At 47.3% G+C, this 23,063-nt stretch overlaps 1 protein-coding gene across 4 annotated transcripts in view; it reads left to right on the top strand.

Annotated features, from left to right (window-relative positions):
• WDR37 (WD repeat domain 37) overlaps positions 1–15,112 on the top strand; it is a 57,521-nt gene extending 42,409 nt beyond the window's left edge. For all 4 annotated transcript variants that reach the window (XM_082617257.1, XM_082617255.1, XM_082617256.1 and 1 more), the window contains 3 exons: positions 9,034–9,168; positions 9,624–9,738; positions 12,614–15,112. In XM_082617257.1, coding sequence (XP_082473383.1) covers positions 9,034–9,168; positions 9,624–9,738; positions 12,614–12,745 — 382 coding nt within the window. In that variant the 3' untranslated portion in view covers positions 12,746–15,112. The remainder of the gene's footprint in view (positions 1–9,033; positions 9,169–9,623; positions 9,739–12,613) is intronic.
• Positions 15,113–23,063: the final 7,951 nt, after the last annotated feature.

The raw sequence follows: 23,063 nt of genomic DNA, 5'->3' as shown, positions 1-23,063 counted from the left end.
GCAGGGTCCTCAAGATTGCCGGACTCTGAATTTGGTTCCAGGGAGCTCTGTCTCCATGTTATTTGAAGGGTCTTTTGGTCACATTCTATTTTCAGTTGCTCTATTTAACTTCTGAAAGTTTTTATTTTTGTTTTGCACAAAAAGCCAAGAACTTACTTGTCTTACTGGGAGTCGATGGAAGAGTCTGGTGTAGCTTTGAGAGCATGGTAGCAGTGGCCTGTTCCCACCTGTCTTCTCTGATTGTGGAGGGTAGCAAGTACTGTGTCATGTTTAAAATACCTGTTTAATTGTTGGTCTGTTTTTGCAGCTGGTAGGTGTGTAAAACGATGGCTGTTTTGGAGAGAGACACTTACGAGGAGTGTAACCGGGGATGAAGGACTTATTTCCAGTGTGTGACACAGTTTCTTAGGTTTGTTTTTTCTAATGGGATCAGGAGCGGCTTAGAGTTGACAGGATGCTGGGTCCGCCCCTGGGGCCTCTCCCAACCCCGACCTGAGACGTCGGTTCACACTTGCATTCACTTTTACTACCAGGACACAGGAGCTTTTGGATGGTAATAGAGTATACGTAAAGTACCGCTCTTACTTAGAGTATTTACGTTTTCTTTTTTTTTTGCTCTGTTAGGATGAGCTAGCATATTTCGTTGATGTGTAGATACAAACATCAATTTTAAAAAGTTCTCTCTTTGGCACTAATTTCCTGCAGTAAGTGTCAAAGAAGAGGAATCTTTACCTTTTTTCAAGCCTTCGTGAATTGGCGGGCCGGGTGAGGGGCTGGCTTTTGTGTTTCCCGTCGACTTTACGGTTGCAGCTGCACTGGGGCCCGCAGGCCTTGCAGAGGCCGCAGGCCGCGTGGTCAGCAGGTGGGGCTGCAGGCTGTTCTCTCCCTTTTGGAACCACCATCCCACGTTACATCAGCTGTAAGCCTCTGGGAATGACTGCAGTTTGGAAAAGCAGGAAGTGAGACATTTTACAGGCTTTCAGCTAAGGACTCTTCCTAGTGCCTGACTTGACTGCTGCCTTTTTGTGTCTGGCATGGGTCTTCTGGGGTCGAGCCATATGACACGTGGTACCCACGGAGTGTACTCCCTTTGCACGGGGATGTAAGTGTGGACCCACGAAAAGGCGTCCGTTATCAAAACCAGAGTAGAGGGAGCGCTGTTCACTTTGATCACTCACATCTCCAAGCAGCTCCGGGTGTCCTGCCTCCCCTCACATCTGTAGGGATGCCCATGACCCCCCATGCTTGTCCCCATCTGTCCACCGGCCCCAGGGTTGGCCGTCCTGCCTGCACTTCCAGCCAGAGACAGTTGAGATGTCCTCTCGGGAGCTCACTTCAGTGCCTGCAGAGCTTGCTCCTGGGCTGGGAGGTGACTGAGTTTTCTGGGGTGGTTTTCTTGATCCTTTTAACCCGATTCTTTTCTGAACATTAAAAGCAACACTCAGAAGTGCTGTTCTCAGGAGCCTTGCTGTTCTTTCCTTTTGTCTCCCTAAAAAGTCCGCGTGGAATGTTTTCAGTGGATCGTCACTTAAACAGAGGCTGTATTTCTTAAAATTATGTGACCACATATTTCACATTACTATGATGTGGAACACACTTTGGAAAAGCCTATCTTAGGGCATATTTTTATTTATAGGAACTCAGCACAAATTCTTTAGTAAAGTATGTTAGACTCTCACATCTTTCATAATGTGAATAATTCACTTGCCTATATGAGTAATTTGAATTTTCTGTGTTGCGTTTTCTTAAGGCAAGATGCAGTGGTATAGGCTTCAACATTACTGGCTTAGTTCCGCAGTCCAGTTTCTCTGGGAGCTGGGGGAGAGTTTATTTTTCCCTTTTCATTTTCTTTTACCAGGTCTTCGTTACTTGGTGTGGGATCTTTAGTTGTGGCACGTGGGATCTAATTCCCTGACCAGGGATTGAACCCGGGCCCCCTGCTTTGGGAGCACGGAATCTTAACCACTGGACCACCAGGGAAGTCTCCTATGCCTTTTTGAGAAAGTAGGGTTTCAGATGTTACACTTCACTGTAAGATAAAAATCTGTAGTCAAATGGGTCCCCTTGAGATTTGTGCTGCATTATTTTTGCTGGGTAGAGAGAGAGCTCCCAGATGGAAGGTCTGTTTTAAGGTTTTCCTCATAAATTTTTAGAAAAGACAAAAAATGAACCCTTTTCTTTTTTGGTATGTTATGTTTATTTTCACTGTGTATTATGAAATTTCTTCATTATATTAGGAATTTTAACATAACAGGATTTACTTAGTGGAATTGGGGGGCTGTATTATTAGACTAGCTTTTAGTGACCCAAGGTGTACCAATTTGCATGAAAAGTAATTTTAGAATCCTTATATAACAAACTATTTTCCTAATAGTGGGAATTGTAGTGTGTACTATTCTTGGAAATAATAGAAATGTTTAATTGGAAAAATTAGGAATGTCACAGGAATTTCAACTCTTGGCAGTTTCTGTCTCATGTATTTCTGTCATCAGCTGGAATTGAAATCCAGTGCTTTTTATCTGAAATGAGCTAAATCCTTATGTATTCATGTGTTTTCCACCTGACAGTGTAACTCGGGGAGTGAGCCACTTCAAGACAACCTGGTGGGGACAGTGCCTCGGCTCCTCTGCGTACCTTGCGCTCAGTCGGTGGGGCTGGAGTTTGACCTTGTGGGCTATGGGTACAGACACGTTCCTGAAAGTGGCTCTACTATAATAAAACCTATACTTAGGTTAAAACCACTGCTGCTCTTGAGAGATGCCCGTGTAGACTGTCCTCTAAAGCAGGGGTCCCCAACCCCTGGGCCGCAGACCGGTATGGGTCCATGGCCTGTTAGGAACCGGGCTGCACAGCAGGAGGCGAGCAGCGGGCAAGCAAAGCTTCATCTGCTGCTCCCCGTCGCTCCCATTACCGCCTAAACCATTGCTCCCATTACTGCCTGAACAAACCCGCCCCGTGGAAAAATTGTCTTCCACGTAACTGGTCCCTGGTGCCAAAAAGGTTGGGGACCGCTGCTCTAAAGGGAGGCTCCTGATCCCTCTTCTCCCAGCACCGCTGCCTCCTGTGGAGCTTGGTAGAGTCGTCACTCCCTCAGTTTTTTAGATTCATTTTGTTTTGTTTCAATTGCTATAAAAAGGGACTGACAGTTGAGGCAGTCACTGGTCATTAAGCTTCCCCTGTGGGTGGCCGATGACTCCAGTCTGTACCCAGCTGACAGTATTTACACGTGCGAATAAGCTCTGGCATTGAAAATATCTGAAATTAGCTCAACATGGGTAAAATATCTGAGAATGCAAAGGTTTTTGTTTCTTTCTTTTTTGCCTTAATTCTTTTCATATGATTTTAACTTCATTCCCCAAATGTGAACTTAGGTACTTTCTTGTCTAAATCAAATAAGACATGACATCTAACAAAAACCTTTTTTTAAAAAGTTTAGAGATTATAATGATTGCTTTAAAGTTATGACATTTTCATATGCTTCTCTTGCCAAGTACCCAGAGATCTAAATTCTAGATCATATGCTTACGAAGGTGAAAGTCGCTTTGAATTTTGTGTCGTGCTGTTGACAGTTTTCTTTATGCTAAGTTTTAAAGAGAAGTGTTTTGGCAGTGTGATACTTTTAACTGGGTGGTGGTTCGATTTAACTGTTGAATTCTGTGCTTGCTCAGCGACACAGTGTGTGTGCAGGCCTGTGCTGGAGGCGGGCGGCAGGTAGGGGTGGTTGGCAGACCTCTGCGCTGGGCTGAGAGTCTGTCATTCCTGGTCTTGGTCTTCAGCCCTCGTCCGTGATGAGGAGGAGGAACAGGGGTAGCAATGACTGCTGGAGGAAGGAGAGGCCCGGGGCACCACAGGGGCCTCAGAACTCGAACCTGAACTCCCCCCAGTTTACAGCCCCGTCCCCACATGCCTGGGAGTCTGCTTCTGTCTTCTGTTCGCTTGGGTAGATTGAAAGCAGTTTCATTTGGGGAAGTGTAGAGACTTATGTAATTTCTGGCAGTAGATGGTTGATATCTGAGGTTGCCATCAAACCAAGGCTGACAGAGTGAACTCCCCATAAATTGCCCCATTTCCAATTTTCTCAGCTCTGTTTGCCCAAAGACTGCTCAGATTCCTAGAGACTGGAGTGGCAGCCGTGGTCTCAGAAACGTGATCTGACTGCAGTGGTTATGAATCAGTGGATGTTTGTCTTGTCATGGAAATGGGCAGAGGGCATGAGTGGTGGTGCACGGCAGCTGCCGGGTGGGCGTGTGCACCTCGCACACGTGGGCACTGTGTGGAAAGATCTTGGGAGTGTCTCTGTGTTAGCTGCTGAGGAGCCACCTCCTTCTTGCTCGCTCACCTTGGCTTTAGAGGTAGGTAGTGGATATACAGTAATTTAGTTACTGATCCCTGGTGATATGTTTAAAAGTTGTTTGAAATTCAAGAGATAGTTTTGAAAAGTAAGAGGAGATTTAATATTTCTCCATTTATCCTTTTTAAATTCCTCATTGAAGAAGGGCTGATTAGTAACTAATAAAAATAAGGACTTAAGGAAATTAGTGCATTTAAATGCCTCTTTGTTGTGAGTTGATTGCTTCACTTTTCGTTGAGGTGACCCAGAGCAGGCAGCATCGTCAGGTTATTCACACAGATGGACACCTTCCCGACTGCGTCGTTACAGCCTCACTGAGACCTACACGAGGCACGTCTGGACCTGACACAGGTGTTGGCAGGACCCCCTGAGCGACGGCGAGCAGTGAGCAGAGTGGGGAGGGGGCAGCTGCCGGGCAGAGCCTGGCTTTGGGAGATGGTAGTGATGGCGGGAGGTTAGTCTTGGCTTACGTTACACACACACACACACACACACGCACGCGCGCGCGCGTATCTGCACACACATCACGGTCTGTGCAGCCTGTAACACTTCTGGACAGACACGTTTACACGTGCATGTATATGTTTCTGCACACACGTCACATTCCATGCAGCCTGTGTCACTTCTGTTGGGAACTCCACGCGGTTCTGAGGCACATTTGCACACGACCTCGGGCTCTCAGGACCCTCCGGCACCTGTTGTCCAGCGTTAGGGGAGTCACCCCACGCTCTGGTGGGAGAGACGCTTCGGGTGGACTCCTCGTTTTACCAGCAAAGGAGAAGTGCCTTCCCAACCCCGGACCATCCCCACAGACCCAGGCCGGGCCCTCTGGCTCCAACTTTGCAATTTAGGGCCAATCTACTAACGTATTTGAGAGTAAAAATCTTGTAGTTCCTAATTTATTTCTGACTTTTATCTTATGAATAGGGCTTGTTTATATCATATTACTTTCAAAACTTATGAACAGATGTTTTCCTTTTGAAAGATTTAAAAAATAAACCTTTGAAATTCTTCCCAATTTTTATGCACAGAATCATGTCACATTGATACTGGGCATTGGCTGTTAATTGATGAGCATGTAAGCAGATAAACTCTTGGACTCAGAAAATCAGGGGATGGAGCGTTAAAAAACTTGAGGGAGCTCACTCCCCCCCTCATTTAAGTGGAATACATTCCTCTCAGGTTTCTTTAAATTACTGATATAATTGCAGCATTCACATCTGACTTATGGTTGACTCTTACATCGTTTAGTAAGAATGAAATCAGGACCAGGTTTCACAGAAAGGAAATCAGAGTCTTGACCCTTGATACTGCAAGTGTGAAGTTATTATATCAACCTTACCGATTTTAACTTCTCTGTAATCATTTGAAATCAGGTTGTGTGGGCCTGTCATCTTTGAATAATCTGTGGAAAAGGTTATTAATTCGGTTAATAAAATGCTGATGAGAATTTAGCCTAGTAATAGCAGTGCTGTTTTTTTTTTTTTTGTTTGTTTGTTTTTTGTTTTTTTTTTTTTTTTTTTTTTTTGCGGTACGCGGGCCTCTCACTGCTGGGGCCTCTCCCGTTGCGGAGCACAGGCTCCGGACGCGCAGGCCCAGCGGCCATGGCTCACGGGCCCAGCCGCTCCGCGGCATATGGGATCCTCCCAGACCGGGGCACGAACCCGCATCCCCTGCATCGGCAGGCGGACTCCCAACCGCTGCGCCACCAGGGAGGCCCAGCAGTGCTGTTTTGACTCACCCCTTGGAGCCCCTCACTGTGGCCATGGCGGGCATGTCCCCAGAGCTCTGGCATGGGTGCCGTTGGTGGGAGTGTTGGTGTTAGGACAGCGCCCGACCCTGTAGCGCACCTGTGTCCTCCGCCAGCGTGGGCTGTGGGGACGTTGTCACGCGCCCCTCTGTCCCTTGTTCTCTTGTGGGAAGTGGGACCTGGCACGCGAGAGGTGTGCAGTCTGTAGAGGAAGCAGTTCTGTGGTTCAGGCCCATCGCAAGGTGAGTTGGGAAACTCTCGACTGACCCTGGAGAGGGCAGCTGGAGAGAAAATAACAAGTGAGACCGAGGCCCTGCACGCTATGTGTGTTACCTGCTTTCTTCCAGGAGCAGTTGGACTTCAAGTGCTGAAGAATTGTGTGTGATGCAAAACTGACGTTTCCTTTAAATGTTTTTTATCTCAGGGTCTGTTTTTTTGGGAGCCGGCCCTCAAGGACTCTCCAGAAGTGTGTTTCATTTGGAGATGAGTTTTCTGTTTCTCATTCAGGCATCAGAGGTCTTGAAGCACAGGAGACATGAGTCTCTGACTTCTGAAGAGCACTCCTGATCGGAAGGGCAGTGCTCTCTGAGATCCTGGGTGTTGCCGAAGACTTGTTACTCTGTGAGACGTTTAGCTTGGAAGACACAGCTTGGAAGCCAGTGGTCAGGAAGGAATGCGGTGGCCCGACCCCCTGCAAGCAGCACCAGTCACAACGGGTCTCCTGTGTGCGGGTGCAGAAAGGCGTTCTGGTCCGTGTGTCCTGTCACATCTGTGGAACTGCACTTCATGTGCCCTGCCACGATCCTAAGCAGGCAAGAGCCACCCGATGCGTCCTGGGGTCTCCCCAAAGGTGGAAGAGCCACAAAGGTTCAGCCTGGGTCCCTGTTTCTGGAGCGCTTGCTCCTCTGGCTTGTACTTCAGGTGGGAAAGTGTTACTTTGCTCCGTCGGAAGCTACGTCCTAAGAATTAGAGGTAGGAGCCCTGCAGACGGTGCCCAACGTGGAGCCAGAGGAGTCGCTGCCCCCATGTCTCCCAGGCTGGCATTTTCCACATCATGTATTTCCTTACTTTGCCGGAAAATTTCGGCAGATGGTTGCACAAAGCAGCCATGTCTCTGTGTGGTGGGGGGACAGCTGTCAGTCCTAAAGAGGAGCGTGAGCTCTCTGGACGCTCTGTTGATTGAGGCCCATGGAAAGAGTGGAACGTTCCAGGCTGCGCAGCGTGCGTGGTGAGTAGGTGCCGCGCCGTCAGCTGGAGGCACACACTTGGCTGCTCTCGGCAGCAAGATAAATGAGGCAGTGGGAGCTTGGCGGAGCCAAGCCTTCCCACCCGCCCCTGAGGGACCTGCATCGGAGGGGCCTTTAGAAGAATGGCCTCACCAGCTTCTCCCTTTGATGCCCTACAATACCTGTCAGGGTCGTGATTTATTGAAAACCTGACGTCTTTCAGCATTTCATTAACATAGAGTTAGACGAGCTTTTGTGGGGACTTTTCCCCACTAATTTAGCAGAATGTTAACTGAAATTTAACTTGGCCAAACCTCCTGAGGCCTCCAGTCCGCAGAGAAATCACAGGCAGCAGAGGCATCTGCCCCCAGAGCCTGGCCAATGGCCGAGCTGCTCAGACGGCGCTGTGCCTCGGCCCTAAGGGGCAGCAACACCTCGTTTCTGCTCAAGCCCTTACGGTGTCCTTGTTCTTCAGATAGGGAGTTCGGGTGGGTCATCAGGTTGCTGTTCGGGTTTACCCTTACTTCCACCTTTCTCCCTGTGGCACACATGGTCTTTGATTTTAACATAGTGCCCTCCAGGTCCATCCACATTGTCAGAAGTGGCAGGATTTCATTCCTTTTCGTGGCTGAGTAACATTCCATTGTATATATATACCACATCCTCTTTATCCATTCATCTGTTGATGGGCACTTAGGTTGCTTCCATGTCTTGGCTATTGTAAACTATGCTGCTATGAACATTGGGGTGCATGTGTCTTTTTGAATTAGTGTTTCTGTTTTTTTCAGATAAATACCCAGGAGTGAAATTGCTGGATCACATGGTAGTTCTGTCTTTAATTGTTTGAGGAACTTCCGCACTGTTTTCCATAGTGGCTTTACCAATTACATTCCCGCCAACAGTGCGCAAGGGTTCCCTTTTCTCCACATCCTCCCCAACACTTATCTCTTGTCTTTTTGATGACAGCCATTCTAACAGGTGTGAGGTGATAGCTCATTGTGGTTTGATTTGCATTTCCCTGATGCTTAATGATGTTGAGCAAATTTTCATGGGCCTATTGGCCATTTGTAAACCTTCTTTGGAGAAGAGTCTGTTCATATCTTTTTTTAAACTGGTTTTTGTTACTGTTGGAATGAAATTTTTTCCAGTGTTCTGATTAACTTGATTGAAAGTTGCAGTTGGGATGGATTTTTTTTGCGCGGTACGCGGGCCTCTCACTGTTGTGGCCTCTCCCGTTGCAGAGCACAGGCTCCGGACGCGCAGGCTCAGCGGCCATGGCTCACGGGCCCAGCCGCTCCGCGGCATGTGGGATCTTCCCAGACCAGGGCACGAACCTGTCTCTCCTGCATCGGCAGGCGGACTCTCAACCACTGCGTCACCACGGAAGCCCTGGATTTTTTTTTTTTTTTAATCGTCTGCTGTATAGAGATTTTGGCAGGTTCTGTCTAATCTAGTCCATCTCTTCTGGGAGCCTTTCCTTGCTCCGTTGCCTGGAGAAGTTGAGGTTGAGTAGGAGAGGTCAACTGTGCTCAGTTGCATGCCCAGTGGAGGTTTAGGCGGGAGGGCCAGTGAGCAGGGTACACGACTCGCAGCGTCCACATCTCCACCCACCTGCCAGGGCCTCTGGCAGCAAGAGCATATGTCTGTTACACAGTGTGGACGGGAACTTCCTGACGAGGTTCTGACCCTGTGTCCTTTACTTGCAGCACCGTGACCTCTGCCGTGTTCACCGTAGGAGATAACGTGGTCTCCGGCAGTGATGACCGCACCGTGAAGGTCTGGGACTTGAAGAACATGAGGTCCCCCATCGCGACCATCCGCACGGACTCTGCCATCAATAGGTGACAGTGGTGCTCCTCACGTGAACCCTTAGTGTGGCTTGAAGGGGGCCTTGTGGCTTGTGTCTGCTTCATGTAAATTTGTGTTTACTTGGTAGAGCCCTGGGAAAAGTGGTTTAGACTCCCGGGAAAGTATTTTTTAATTGATTCTCTAATGCATATCCAGTATTCTATAAATACTGAAACTTAGGTGTAAAATCAGGTTGGTGTATTGAGCTTTGTAAGAATAAGAATGAGCCATTTATCGCCAAAGGTTACCGAGTAGTACATACGTGTAAGTTACATGTAAGTAACTTGGCCTGTTTCCTGATGCCCTAGGCAGATAATACCTGTGGTTTGCTGGTGTGATTTGCCTTGAAGTGTGAATAGTATGAAATCCCTTACTGCATCATAATCTAGAAACTCAGAAACTTGTGCTCTCATTGTTTTGTATGTAACCTGATTTTATCTCTTCGAAGGATCAATGTGTGCGTTGGCCAAAAAATCATTGCCCTCCCCCACGACAACCGCCAGGTGAGGCTGTTTGACATGTCGGGCGTGCGGCTGGCGAGGCTCCCACGCAGCAGTCGGCAGGTACATGCTGGGGCCGAGTCTGTTCACAGGGAGCCTGGGGTCCCGGGCCCAGCATCACTGATGGATGGGAACTCCCAGCCAGTCTGGGCGTGTCCAGTGCTCCAATAGCCCTTCACAAAAAGAAATTAATTCTAACAGTGTATTTTATTTAACCAAATGTATCCGAAATAACATAATTTCAACAGATAGTCAATAGAAAAATATTCACGATTTTTACACTCATTTTCTTACTAAGTCTTTGGTTGCTGGGTTTACATTGGAAGTACTTAGTCTGTATTTGGAGTGCATAAAATTGAAAGCTGGAAACGTTGCCTGATACCTGAGCTGAGCAGCAGCTTTTAAATTTAAACTGAGATAATCAGGCTTTCAGTTCCTGGTCTCCCAGCTGCGTTTCAGAACTCCCTGGGCACAGCAGCTGAGCTCACCGCCGGGCAGGTGTGTGCCGTTGTCCTGTGGGGGCAGTGGTCATGGGTCCTGGAGGCACCTTTCTGTGGCGGTCGTGTCTCCATTTAGATGCACTTTCTCGTGAGGCAGGGGTTGCTCCTGGTTCATCTCGGTCAGTGCAGTGCAGGAGCCAGTCTCGCTGGGGAGCCTGGGGCTCTGCAGCACCAGCTCAGACCTGCTGAGTCAGCATATTGAGGGGGGCACCTGGGCAAGTTCAAGTTCAGGGCCCAGTCTCAGCACCAGGGGGCAGCAGGTGGAGCTATAGTGGACGAAGCCCCTGCTCTGCTCCATGGAGCCCACACACACCCACTCTCTCCCTGGCTTCCTTCGGCCTTTTCTACATTCACAGTGGAAGCTGTGTGGTGGGTCAGCCAGTCCCTTGTTTCCAACAGGGTCTGTGCCTGACCCTGCAGTCAGTGAGTGTGTCTGCGCCCCCAGTCTCCTCTGCTGCTCCTCCGCCTTGTCCTGGGCAAAACCTCGCAGCGGTTGCTGAGCCGTGGGCCCAGGGCAGTTTTGGAGGCAGGCTGGCCGGTAGATTGGTAGACAGGGAAGACACCTCTGCTCTAAGTGGCACCAGCTTCCCAGAGGTCCTCTGTCCTTCGGACAAAGCCATGTCCTCCCTTTTGCAGCTCTTACGTGCACCGTCCCAAGTTAGTTGTGGAGCTTTGTTTTCTTTGAGTGCACTTCATAGACAAACTACTCACGAAATTAGAATAACTCAGGAAAGCTTCACCACCCCAGCAAAGCCATGAATTGCTTGTCCAGGCAACTTCACGTTTGCGAACTGCTGGGTATCACTGACGCAGCACCTAAGCTGCACCTTAACTGAATAGGATTCTCTCTCTCTTAGGTGGGCCTGAGTGTTAAATAGAACAGCTGTACAGCATGTGAGGTCTGCGTTCTGACCCAGGAGCCCAGGTCCCTTCATGGCTTTGAGAATCTTCTCCCTCAAGAAAGAGGGAGTTCCAAGCAGTTCTTCCTGGTACTAATTCCATGGAGACAGTTTCATTTTTAATTGTCTGTAAACATTCAGCCTTGTAGGAATTGTAGAATTCTGTTGTGCTTGAATTAATTTCCTCCTAAAGTGGTAGGTGAAATAGATTTAATTTTTATTTTGCTTTCTTTTTTTTTTTTTGGCTGCGTTGGGACTTCGTTGCTGTGCACGGGCTTTCTCTAGTTGTGGCGAGCGAGGGCTACTCTTCGTTGCGGTGCACAGGCTTCTCGTTGCAGTGGTTTCTCTTGTTGCGGAGCACAGGCTTCAGTAGTTGCAGCACGGAGGCTCAGTAGTTGTGGCTTGCAGGCTCTAGAGCGCAGGCTCAGTAGCTGTGGCTTATGGGCTTAGTAGCTCCATGGCATGTAGGATCTTCCCGGACCAGGGTTCAAACCCGTGTCCCCTGGATTGGCAGGCAGATTCTTAACCACTGTGCCACCAGGGAAGTCCCCAGAGTTTCTTTTACTTACAGAATTTCTGTCAGCTTTTCTGAATTCTACCTCTTGTACCTGTTGTATGATATTATAGTAACATGTTAGTGTGTGTATCTGCTATAACCTTTCCAAGTAATCTGCAATATTTTTTCCAACATTCTGATATTTAACTGAATTTCTGAAGGTGGCGGGAATCTACTTGAAAGGCCATCTATTTTATCCTTGTTTTATTTGGCACCAAAGGTATATTTCTAGCTCCTTTATTACCTGAGCCAGTTATTTGTTAAAGTGGTATTTGGAGTCTTTGAGGGAATTTTATTTACTGTTTCCTACGTCACCCAGCCTCATTGATTCATTAAAAATTTCCAAAGTGACCATTTATGTATTCTTCCTGTTGACTGTGATCTGACTGCTTTTTTTAAAAAATAAATTTATTTATTTATCTATTTATTTTTGGCTGCATTGAGTCTTCGTTGCTGCACGTGGCCTTCTCTAGTTGCAGTGAGCGGGGGCCACTCTTCATTGCAGTGCACGGGCTTCTCATTGCAGTGGCTTCTCTTGTCGCGGAGCTCGGGTTCTAGGTGTGCAGGCCTCAGTAGTTGTGGCACGTGGGCTCAGGAGTTGTGGATCGTGGGCTCCAGAGTGCAGGCTCAGTGGTTGTGGCGCACGGGCTTCGCGTTGCTCCACGGCATGTGGGGTCTTCCTGGACCAGGGCTTGAACCCGTGTCCCCTGCATTGGCAGGCGGATTCTTAACCACTGCGCCACCAGGGAAGCCCTGACTCCTTTTCTTGAAGAAAGAATCCTGAGGCGCTGGTGAGCCTCAATGAGTTCATCCATGTTCCGACCCCTCATTTCGTGGAGGCTTCTCCACCAGCAACACAGGAGGTGTCACTTGGACTAATTGTGTTCACGGCTCTCATTTCCATTGGGTCGTTTGGGCGTGTGTGGTTCATCTGGTCCTGCTTGGGGAGTCCTGCTCTGACTGTGCTGTGTGCTTGGTCGCAGGGCCACAGGAGGATGGTGTGCGGCTCGGCCTGGAGTGAGGACCATCCCGTGTGCAACCTGTTCACCTGTGGCTTTGACCGGCAGGCCATCGGCTGGAACATCAACATCCCGGCACTGCTGCAGGAGAAGTGAGGGCACCACTCTGAGGCTCCTCGGCAGCCAGGGACTGCGACTACCGGCTCGCCTGGCGCTGGGGAGCCGTTGCTGTGGGTGGTGGATGCTGAGCGGGAGATGTGTGCTCTCTCCAAGCTGTACCCAGCCTGCATGAAGCGTCCAGAGTGTGCCCCTGTTGTTTATTTCTGTGTTGTGTGTGTTGGCATCATGGGCCGTAGAGGTGGAGCCCCTCCCGCGGCTGTTGGTGTTGAGTCCCTGGATGTGTTGGGGTGACAGGAGGGCGTGGTGTCTGCGCAAGTGAATCATGAACCCTGTTCTCATTGGGAGGTGTCAGTGGTCTCCACGTTTCTGGAACGATGATCCACTTCTGCCTTGTCCTGGCAGGAGCGAGCAGGGACCTCACGCTCAGGTCTGCGTGGGGTTCCAGCGTGTGTTAACTCAGCTTCACGTCTGTGTTCTGTTACAGTTCTGTAAAATCAACTTGGATTTTAGAAGTTAAAAAAAAAAAAAAAACATAGAATGTTCAATTTGCAACATTTGGATAGTTTATTTTGAAAAGAAAGAGTTTCTGCTCTTTTTATAGAAAATCATTTAATCTCCTGAAGTCTCATGCTAGCAAATTCTAAAATATAATGATTCTAATCACTGATTCCAGGTATTAAGCAAAATTTAAAGCACTTTAGTTTATAGCTATGGTTATAAACAGTTTTTAGAAGTTTCAAATGACTTATCCATTGAATGTGACTTGACCTTTCTAGAAGGCCCTGCTACCTGAAAACAAACCTTATTTATTTTCTACACCTTGGGTTTGCATGTTTCCAAGTGGGTTCACTTTCTGGGTGGTATTTGAGAGCCAATAATGCAAATAAATGAGTACTACCTCAAAAGCAAAATATTTGGAAAACTTGGGGTGTCACTGTTACCTGGTTCATGCACTTTTTGATGTAGAGCTAGAACATGAGTTCGTTCAGAAGGTAGGAGAGGCCAGCGCAGCCCATGTACCTGAAGAGGAAAGGCTCCTTCCTCACTAGCTGCCAGCTCCCAGGTGGCGGGTGGCTCTCGGTGTCCCCTCTGCCAGGGAGTCTGTCAGTCTTGCCTTCTTGGGACTTTCTACCTGGTGTTTGTGAGCCATGTTTCTTGTTGAGTTACAGTCTGATAGCAAGACATCTCAGTACCCCCCTCACGTATGTAACCCTTGGAGGCCAGCGCTGGGACAGGCACTGGAGGGTGACATTGGAAACGATCGTGATGGCCCAGTCCCGGTCACCGGTTCCATTTTGTGGTGTCGCGGGCAGAGCATCCCTAGAGATGGCGCCTCGCCCATGGCTCCTTTGCCTCAGGGCCTGCAGTAGACCATCTCAGGCCTCTTGCCCTGGGTCGTCGGGTCTGGTTCTGAGATGACTCCTGGCTGGGCAGGAGGGTGGGGCCGGGGAGAACCAGAGCGAGGGACAGACAGCAAGAGTTTTAGGGCAGCTTTATAACAACAGCAGTTCAAGAGCTTGTTGTTAGAGTCTGACATTCCCCAACGCCAGGGTCAGGACGGTGCAGGCTACCGCCTGCCCTTCTGGAGTCTCCACAGCAGGGCTGTCCTCACATGCTGGCTCCTCTTCTGCTTCAGTCTCACGTCTGAGTGTCTTAGAATTACTTTTGGAAACGTTGGGAAATGTCTGCAGGTCACTAAGCCAGATTTAAGAACCAGATCTCTGCTGGATTAAAAAATTTGAAGCGTGTAAACACATGTGTATGCGGCCACGTGGCCTGTGCAGACGAGGCTCCGCTCACAACCATGTCTCCCTTGCCCCCTCCCCGTTCCTGCCCAGGGCTCAGCCCTTCTCAGGAGCAGGACCCGCCACCATGGCTGAGAGGGACATCTTCAGGCATCGTGAAGGAGATGGGGGTAGTGAGTGTGTGTGTGTGCACGTGTGAGTGTCCGCAGGTTTGTGCATGTGTGTGCCTGAAATGAACTTGTGTGACCAGCTGCCTTGATCATATCTGAAATAGTGTTTGGAAGTGGAATTGGTTTTGTCCATGTGCCGACATGTCCAGAATTTCATTTAATAACAGAAAGAGATGGGTGGTTACTGAAAACTGTGTGTTGATGGAGAATTTCACGAGAGGTATGTTGTTGGATGAAGGGGCGCCCTTTCTCAACCACTGCACATCAGCTCATGCAGAGCCAAAATCTGTACCTATTTTGGAATCTGAAGAATCCTATGTAAGTCATCTGTTGCTTAAATCTGTGAAAAAAAGTTTCTTTTGGGGAGAAGGTGTGCATTTATCAGTGTTGTGTAGAAGCAGTTGTTTTCATTGTGTTGATGTAATTGTTTTTAAGTGTTCAGTGTCTTCAATGCAGTATGAAATTCATTAAAAATCCATGTTCTGTAACTACTGTTGTAAAAGTGTTGTTATTAGGAGTCTCCTTTTTTATTATTTTGCCTTTTTTTCATGTTTTTGCTTTGGTAAAGCATTGTTAATGGCTGTGGAACATCACAATGATATAGAAGGTAAACATTAATTATGGTATTGCCCACTTAAAAAATTTTAATTTTAGACTTAAAAGGCCAATTGTGTTGTATTTTCTATCTGTTATGCTATAATTTAATGATCCACATTACACTTCTCCATTCCTGCATCACCACCCCCAAAATTTCTGAAGGGAGTTAACAATTTGACAAAATACAGGCATTTGCCAAAGTTCCTCAGAGTTTCATAAGACGCTTGTCCTGTTCTTACTACAGTTAAGCTTGTTTGAAAGTTGAAAAAAAATTGCGGTAAGAGAACATAGGCCTGTTTTCCATGGGAGAATGCAAATTAGGATTGGCTGCAGCCGCCTGTTCACCGTTTTGTTCTCACCCATGTGGATGGAGCTGTGCCTGTCCTGGGAGCCCTGGCAGGTGGCAGGGCTCTGCCCGGCGTTTCTTGCCTGCCCCAGCCCTGCCTCGGACCAGGAGGCGTCGCCGCCCACCTTGCATGGGCCTCGGGGGCACGTTCAGTCCCCAGAGGGCAGAAATTCTCCACGATTACTCCCTCACCTTACTCTTCAAAAACATGTGAGTATTGTCTAGATTTCATAATTATATCTTCATTTACATTTAAAAGTTTGCATATTAGTGTAAAGAATTAAGAAGGCAAGACTTGCTTTGATTTCATCAAAATGCCATTAAGACGTGTCTCCCTCATTATCCATAGGTTTTCTGTTTTCCTTTAATAAGTTAGAAGTCAAGGAAATTATTCCAAAAATTGGGAGCACCTCTGTTTTATATGCAGCATACGATATGTGGTCCATATCATGGGAAGAGGCTGAAAAGGAAATCATAAAAATGCTGTGAGTTTAAAATCAGATTTATTACAACGGTCTTTAAGCAGCTTTTGGTCAAAATGCAAGTAGATTGAGCAGCCCTTTGGTGCCCCGAGGGCTCTGTGCCGTGTGGGCTGTGGCAGAGTCACAAGGGGCTGCTGCAGGAAGTTTGGTCCAGGAGGCGTTTCCAGAGAGATGACATTCAAACTGGAGCCTGAAGTTTGACGAAAAGTGTCAGGAAATGAGGGGTGGGGGGCGAGAACAAGTTGGGGAGGGCGCCCCTGATGGAGGTGCTTGAACAGGCCTTGGGAAGAGCGGGTTTACTCCACATGCGCCAGGCACTTCGGCATGATGGGGCGGGGGTCCAGTTCCATGGGATTTGTGCTGAGGAGTGGGCTGGGGCAGCAGGGTGGGGAGGGCAGGGCTCTTTATCCCACAGTCAGGACGATTCACGGGCTCCCGTCATTGCGAGCACACAGGCATCCTGCGGTACCTAAAGGATGCTAAAGTGTGTGACAAGAATCCACCCCCACCCCGACCACCACCACCAATGGTATGGGAATGTGTTGGGAAATTTCAGCCACAGTTTAGAGACAGGTTTTTTACTCCCTACTGCTGGGCCCCTTGTCACCACCGCCCCACAACCGTGTCCTCCCACTTGGGTGCCAAGCGAGCCGTCGTTTTATGCTCCACTAACCCAAACGGGGCCGTCAGGATCCCTCCTGGGAAATTTTGGAGCTAGAACTGAGAAAGTCCGTCTCTCTCCAGTAGTTCGTCTTTGTGAAAATAATGCCAAGTGCTTCAGAGTGTGAAGGGAAAATAACTATAATTCTGTGCTCTGCAAGACTTCCTTGAGGAATGTGTGTGCAATGATGGCTTGGGGAATAAACAAAAGCAGTTTTCACCAGTACTCCTTCCCTAAGGGAACTTCTCAAGGAGGAACTGTAAGAAGAAAAAGTCATGAAGGAATGGTTCAAAATGGGCCAGTGTGCCGGTGGACATCTGTGCCAAATTATGCCTGACCGGAGCTTGTGGTTTAAATGTCCATTTTTGTTTGGCTGGGGGTTTGAAAGATTAAGTCTTTAAGTTATTAAATATTTATAGAGACATTTCAAGGGTAACCACAAAAAAAAAACACTTTAGAAAGGTAAAGAAATGATTAAAAGTTACTGTAAGGGGCTGGGAAATGTAAATAAGAACTGGGCAGAAGTGACTTTTTAGCGTATTTCTTTTTGTAGTTTTAAAAATTTCAGAACCATTGAAATATATCACCCAGTATCTGAAAAGTTCCCATTTTATGCTAGCAACAAAAATATAAGGTACCTATTGGGAAAATGTGACAAAAATAAAAAGAGGCTTGAAATCATCCATGGGAATATATTAAAGCTTTAACATAGACATTAAAAAAGACAAATACAGTGACAGACCATCATGTTCATTGATAGGAAGAGTCAATATTGTAAAAATGTCAGTTCTCCTCATACTGGCAAGTAGATTCAATGCAATTCCAATCCAAATCACCCCAGGGTTTTTTGAGGGATTGGACAATCTGGTTCCTAAATTTATTAGAACAAAGGCCAGAGTTAAGATGCTCAAGAAGAGAAAAGAGGAGGTGAGAAAGGAGAAGGAAAAAAAAAAAAAGATTTACCTCAAGCCTGGCAGGGCTATAGTAAATACATGGAGGGGTTCACACAAGGATGGGGAATTGACCAGTAGAGCAGAAAGAAATCAAAATCGATTCATGCATATATGAAAACCTGAAATATTTCAGCTCATGTAATCACAGATCAGTGAGGAGAAAGTGGCTATTTAATTAATGGTTTTAGTACTACTGGTTATTCATGTGGAAGAAGGTAAGGAATTTGGATCCCTACCTCACACCAAAAGAAAATCAATTCCAGCATTATATGTTAAAGGCAAAACACTAACATTAAAAAAAAGAATATTTTTATGACTTTGTGTTTATTAAACAACTACCTAAAAATGCATTAACGATACCAGAAAAGATTGATACATTCAACTACACGAAAAATGAAAAGATCTGTGTATTAAAGGACTCCTTATAAGGGTGAAACAGTAGGCCACAGAGTGGTTGTAACATATAATTCACAAAGGGTTAGCATCCCAGACAGCGCACAACAGAATCCTAGAGAATGGGGGAACTGGGTAGCAGACGTGAATAGGTACGTCACAAGAGAGAAAACATAAATATTGTTGGTTTGGATATGAAAGGATATGGCAAATCAGAAGCACTCTCTTATAGGTCTGGACATGTGCAGTCACTCAGTGTGTAGTAGGGACACAGTTTATTAAAGTGTCATGTCAGGAGTCCTTGCTTGTCTATTGAAATGAAGATTCCTGGGTCCAACCCCAGAGCCACTGACTCAGAATCTCTTGGGTTAGGATTTAAGAAGCTGCATTTTACACAGGCTTTCGTTTTGTTTAAGCTCCTGTGCAGTTTGAGAGCTGCCGTCCTGGAGAACCTTCTGCACTTGTGCACCAGGGGACATATGCAAGGTCATAGCACCAAACACGGGACAACCCAACACACATCGACAGGGACTGGCAAGCAAATCATGGTACGTCTACACAGCAAAATATTACATAACAGAAGATGAGTGACCCACGTGCAGCTACGTGCAACTGTTGATGTGTATGAAACCTTATGAGGCACGAGTCAGCCCAGCCACACGCGTGTGATCATGGCTAAGTATTTCATGTGATGAAAACCCAGTGTTCCAAATGGTCGTCTTGGGGCCAGGAGAGGGGGTGGGGTAGGAGGAAAGGGTGGGATCAGGAAGGGCCCAGAGTTGTCAATGTCCAGTTCCTGATTTGGACAGTGGACACACAAGTGTGTGTTCCAGTTTTCACACTTTATAACTTAAGTATCTCTACAAATATTCCTTTAGTGTATCTAATATCATATAATCAAAAGAGTAATATAAACAATTCTAAAGAAAAAGTGTGTGCTATTCCAGAGATGGATCAAGTGAATGCTGGTAAAATGGGGAAATTTGGAGTAATTTTTGACTATGTCAGTCTCAAGCTTATTGCATAACCCTATTTTCTTTTTTCGCCTACAAGCATAGTTTTATTCTAAAATGTCTGATTTTCAGTCAGTGTGTACCTTCCATGGGAGGAAACGCAAAGCCAATTTTGTTCCAAGATAATGTTCTTGAAAAACAACCGTCACCAAGGAAATTGTCAAAAGGCAGAGTGTTATACTGTCAAAATTGGGTTGTTGTCAAATACATTTTGGAAATCCTGGCTTTAAAGTGGGAAATGTAATAAGGATTTCATTTACCAGGTGTGATCGTAAAACAATAAAAGTTTTCTTATGTTGCTCATAAAATGGGGACTGAAGGTAATTTCAAATCTAGGAGACAGTCCAAAAATTGTGTTGAGCAGGGGCCACATGTCAGAATAAGAATTTTTATTCTCACAGTCTGTGTTTAGGGAAAGAAGCATTTATTTGGCTAGGTGGATAAATTCTGGTATGTTTGCTGAAATATAATCAGTTTATAAATATAATGTATATGCGTTACTAATACCTTCTAGCTGTGAATTGATTCTCAATAAATAAAAATGTCCTACTGGTGAACTTTTTTTTTTTTTTTTTGCAGTACACGGGCCTCTCACTGTTGCGGCCTCTCCCGTTGCAGAGCACAGGCTCCGGATGCACAGGCCCAGCGGCCATGGCTCACGGGCCCAGCCGCTCCGCGGCATGTGGGATCCTCCCAGACCGGGGCACGAACCCGTGTCCCCTGCATCGGCTGGCGGACTCTCAACCACTGCGCCACCAGGGAAGCCCTGATTTTCCTTTTTTTAGAAAAGATTTTATTGTGGTCTAACTGTAAAATACACTGAACATACTTTGACCTATTCTCCCATGAAATCACCACCACAATCAAGGTAGTGCAGTTAGAACCCAAAAAGGTTTACTCATGCCTGTGCATTCCCTGCCTCCTGTGCCTCCATACCCCCATCCCTGTAGCCAGTGGTCTTCTCCCTGTCACTAAAGATTGGTTTGCGGGACTACCCTGGTGGCACAGTGGTTAAGAATCTGCCTGCCAATGCAGGGAACACGGGTTTGAGCCCTGGTCCAGGAAAAGATCCCACATGCCGTGGATCAACTAAGCCCGTGCGCCACACTACCGAGCCCGCGTGCCATGACCACTGAAGCCCACGTGCCTAGAGCCCATGCTCTGCAGCAAAGAGAAGTCACTGCAGTGAGAAGCCCGCGCACCACAAAGAAGAGTAGACCCCGCTCGCCGCAGCTAGAGAGAAAACCTGTGTGCAGCAATGAAGACCTAATGCAGCCATAAATAAATAGGAAGGAATGAAGGAAGGAAGGGAGGGAGGAAGGAAGGTTTGCATTTCCCAGAATTTTATATAAATGCAGTTACATGGTCTGTACTTATTTACTTATTTTTGCCTTTCATTCAGAAAAATTGTTTTGAGATTATTTTGTGTTATTGCCTGTATCAATAATTTATTCCTTTTAATTTCATGTATGAATGTGTCACATTGTTTATCCATTTATCCATTCAGTTTCTGGCTGTTACAAATAAAGCTGGTATGAATACTTATGGTCTTTGTATTCACATATACTTTCAGTTTTCTTGGGTAAATACCTAGGAGTGTAATGGCTGGACCATATGGTTAGAATATTTTTAGCTTTTTAAGAAACTCCCATACAGTTTTCCAAAGTGGTTGTACTGGAGACTCTGGTTTCTGCTCTGACATGTAAAGAGCTTGGCGATTGTCTCTCCTTCCCACATAGCAAGATAAAAGGTGAACAAATCATTGATATTTCTTAGGTCTCGTAGAGGACTGAGGGTCAGAGGGCAAACCACTGCTCCGAAAACTGGAGAGGCAGACGGGCGATTCAGAGAATCACAGCTTCCGAGAAGCAGAACCTTCTGGAGCTGGATGAGTTGGGCCCTTAAGTGGTAACCTGATGAACTGCTGAGAGTGGGCTGGCTTGAGATAAAGACCCCAGGGGCCACCGCACTTCACCGGTTATGTTTCCAGGAGCTCCAAGTTCCCATCGTGAAGATGAGAGGAAAGTTCCCTCACCTGTGGTCATAAGCCCAGAGCTAGCTCCACCACAGATGCCTGCTCACCAAGGGAGACGCTTCCCCAGAGCCGTGTCTGACGTGGGGAAGAATGACTCGGCCCCAGCCCCCTCTAGCCCTCCTGTCCCTTGTGAAGGTCACAGCCCAAGACCCCAGGCTCACTGAAAGATGGACCTAATCACAGGTCTTCAGAACACTTCCCATCTCCCGGCCTGACCACCACATCAACCGGCTCCTGTAAAATAGCAGTGGACTTGGACATGGCAGAGATGCTAGAGTTATCCAGCCAGGATTTTAAAACAAGTGTGATTAACATGCTAAGGGTGAACAGCGTGCAAGAAGCGATGGGAATGTAAGCAGAGATGCGGAAACACTAAGAATCAAAACCCCTGGACAGACATGAAAAATGCCTTTGAGGAGTCTTTCAGTAGACTGGACCTCAAGAAAGCTTCAACATGGGTCAATAGAAATGTCCCAAACAGGAATGCAAAGAGAAAAAAAATGAAAAAAAGAACAATATCCAGGGGTTGTGGGACAATTACAAAAGGTGTGATATCTACATATGGGAACACCAGGAGAAGAGAGAAAGGAGCAAGGAAAAGATTTAATAATAGTTGAGAATTTTCCAAAATTAATGACAGAAAGCAAACCACAAATCAAAGAAGCTGAGGGGATACCAAGTGCATAAATGCCAGAAAATCAACACTCGAGTGCATCATGTTCAAACTGTGGAACACCAAAGACAAAATCTTGAAAAGTGCAGAGAAAATGCACCATATCTACAGAGGACAGTGATAAGAATAACATCAGATTTTCCATCAGAAACCAAGCAAGAAAAGGGTGGAGTTGAATATTTAGTGTGTTTGTGTGTGTACAAAACAATCATTTATTATGCTCATAGATTCTGTGGTCTGGAGTTCAGAAAGGGCGTATCAAAGGTGACTTTTTTCTCCTCTGCAATATCTGGAAGACTGAGCTCTGGAATTATCTGCAGGTGTCTTCTTGTGTGTCTGGCACCTGAGCTGGGTTGACAGAAAAGTTTGGCTCAGCTCAGAAGCTGCATACCTGCGTGGACTGGTCTTACAGCACGATGGCCTCAGGGAAATCAAACCTCTTAAATTGTGGCTCGAGGTGTCAACAGTTAACGTCCCAGTCTACGAGGCAGAAGCAGGAATTGGCTGCACAGCCTGTCCTGGGCACTGTCCTGAGTGCCTTTTGTATTAGCTGCTCATTGAGCCTCATGACCACCAGGGAGGTAGTGCGATTATCATACACGTTTTATAGGTGGGTTGGTCCTTTCCCGGTGCCTCACCGCAGATCGGAAGAGGAAGAATGAGGTTCTGGCTGCAACAGTTCAGCTCTGGGGTTGGTGCTGACGGTGCTAATAACCCAACCCTGGGGTCAGGTCTCTGCCCACCTGGCCCCTGGGGCTCCCGGGCTGCAGCCATGCCTCCGGCCGCCCCTGGTCCCCGCACCCGTCCTGACGGGCAAGAGCTCAGAACCCTGCCCCCGCTCTGCGGAGCTCCTCCCTGACTACGTCCACATGTGTCACTCCCAGGGGACAGGGTGGGTGGCGTCTGCCTCGGATGGGATGTCTCCTGCCCCTGCCTCAGCCTGTCTGCTCTGTGCTGCCCGCGGTACCCCCGCGAAGCTGCCAGACATGGAAGCCCTCCCCCCCTCGAAGTTCTCTCTTGCTTCCAAGGACTTTCACATTTCCCTGGGGAAGTGTCCCTCCCCCAGCTCTGGGGACCACACCTGAGCATCATGGGCTGTTCCTGCAGTCATTGCTGGGTCCATCCTGCAGCCTGCGCACAGCCGTTCTGTGGGTGTCTCCCCTGAGCTGCGGGGTGTCCAGGAGCAGTGCAGCACACCCCTGTCCCAGGGTCCAGCAGCAGGTACACAACACAGGCAAGAAGGGCCGTGAATGTGTCAGGTCTGGTCCCTTTACAGTGTCCGTGAC

This window comes from Mesoplodon mirus (assembly GCF_964341445.2).
Source record: "Mesoplodon mirus genome assembly, chromosome: 4".
NCBI classification, from domain to species: domain Eukaryota; kingdom Metazoa; phylum Chordata; class Mammalia; order Artiodactyla; family Ziphiidae; genus Mesoplodon; species Mesoplodon mirus.
Note: the sequence above shows the minus strand (reverse complement) of the source record. Positions and strands in the feature narration are given on the sequence as shown.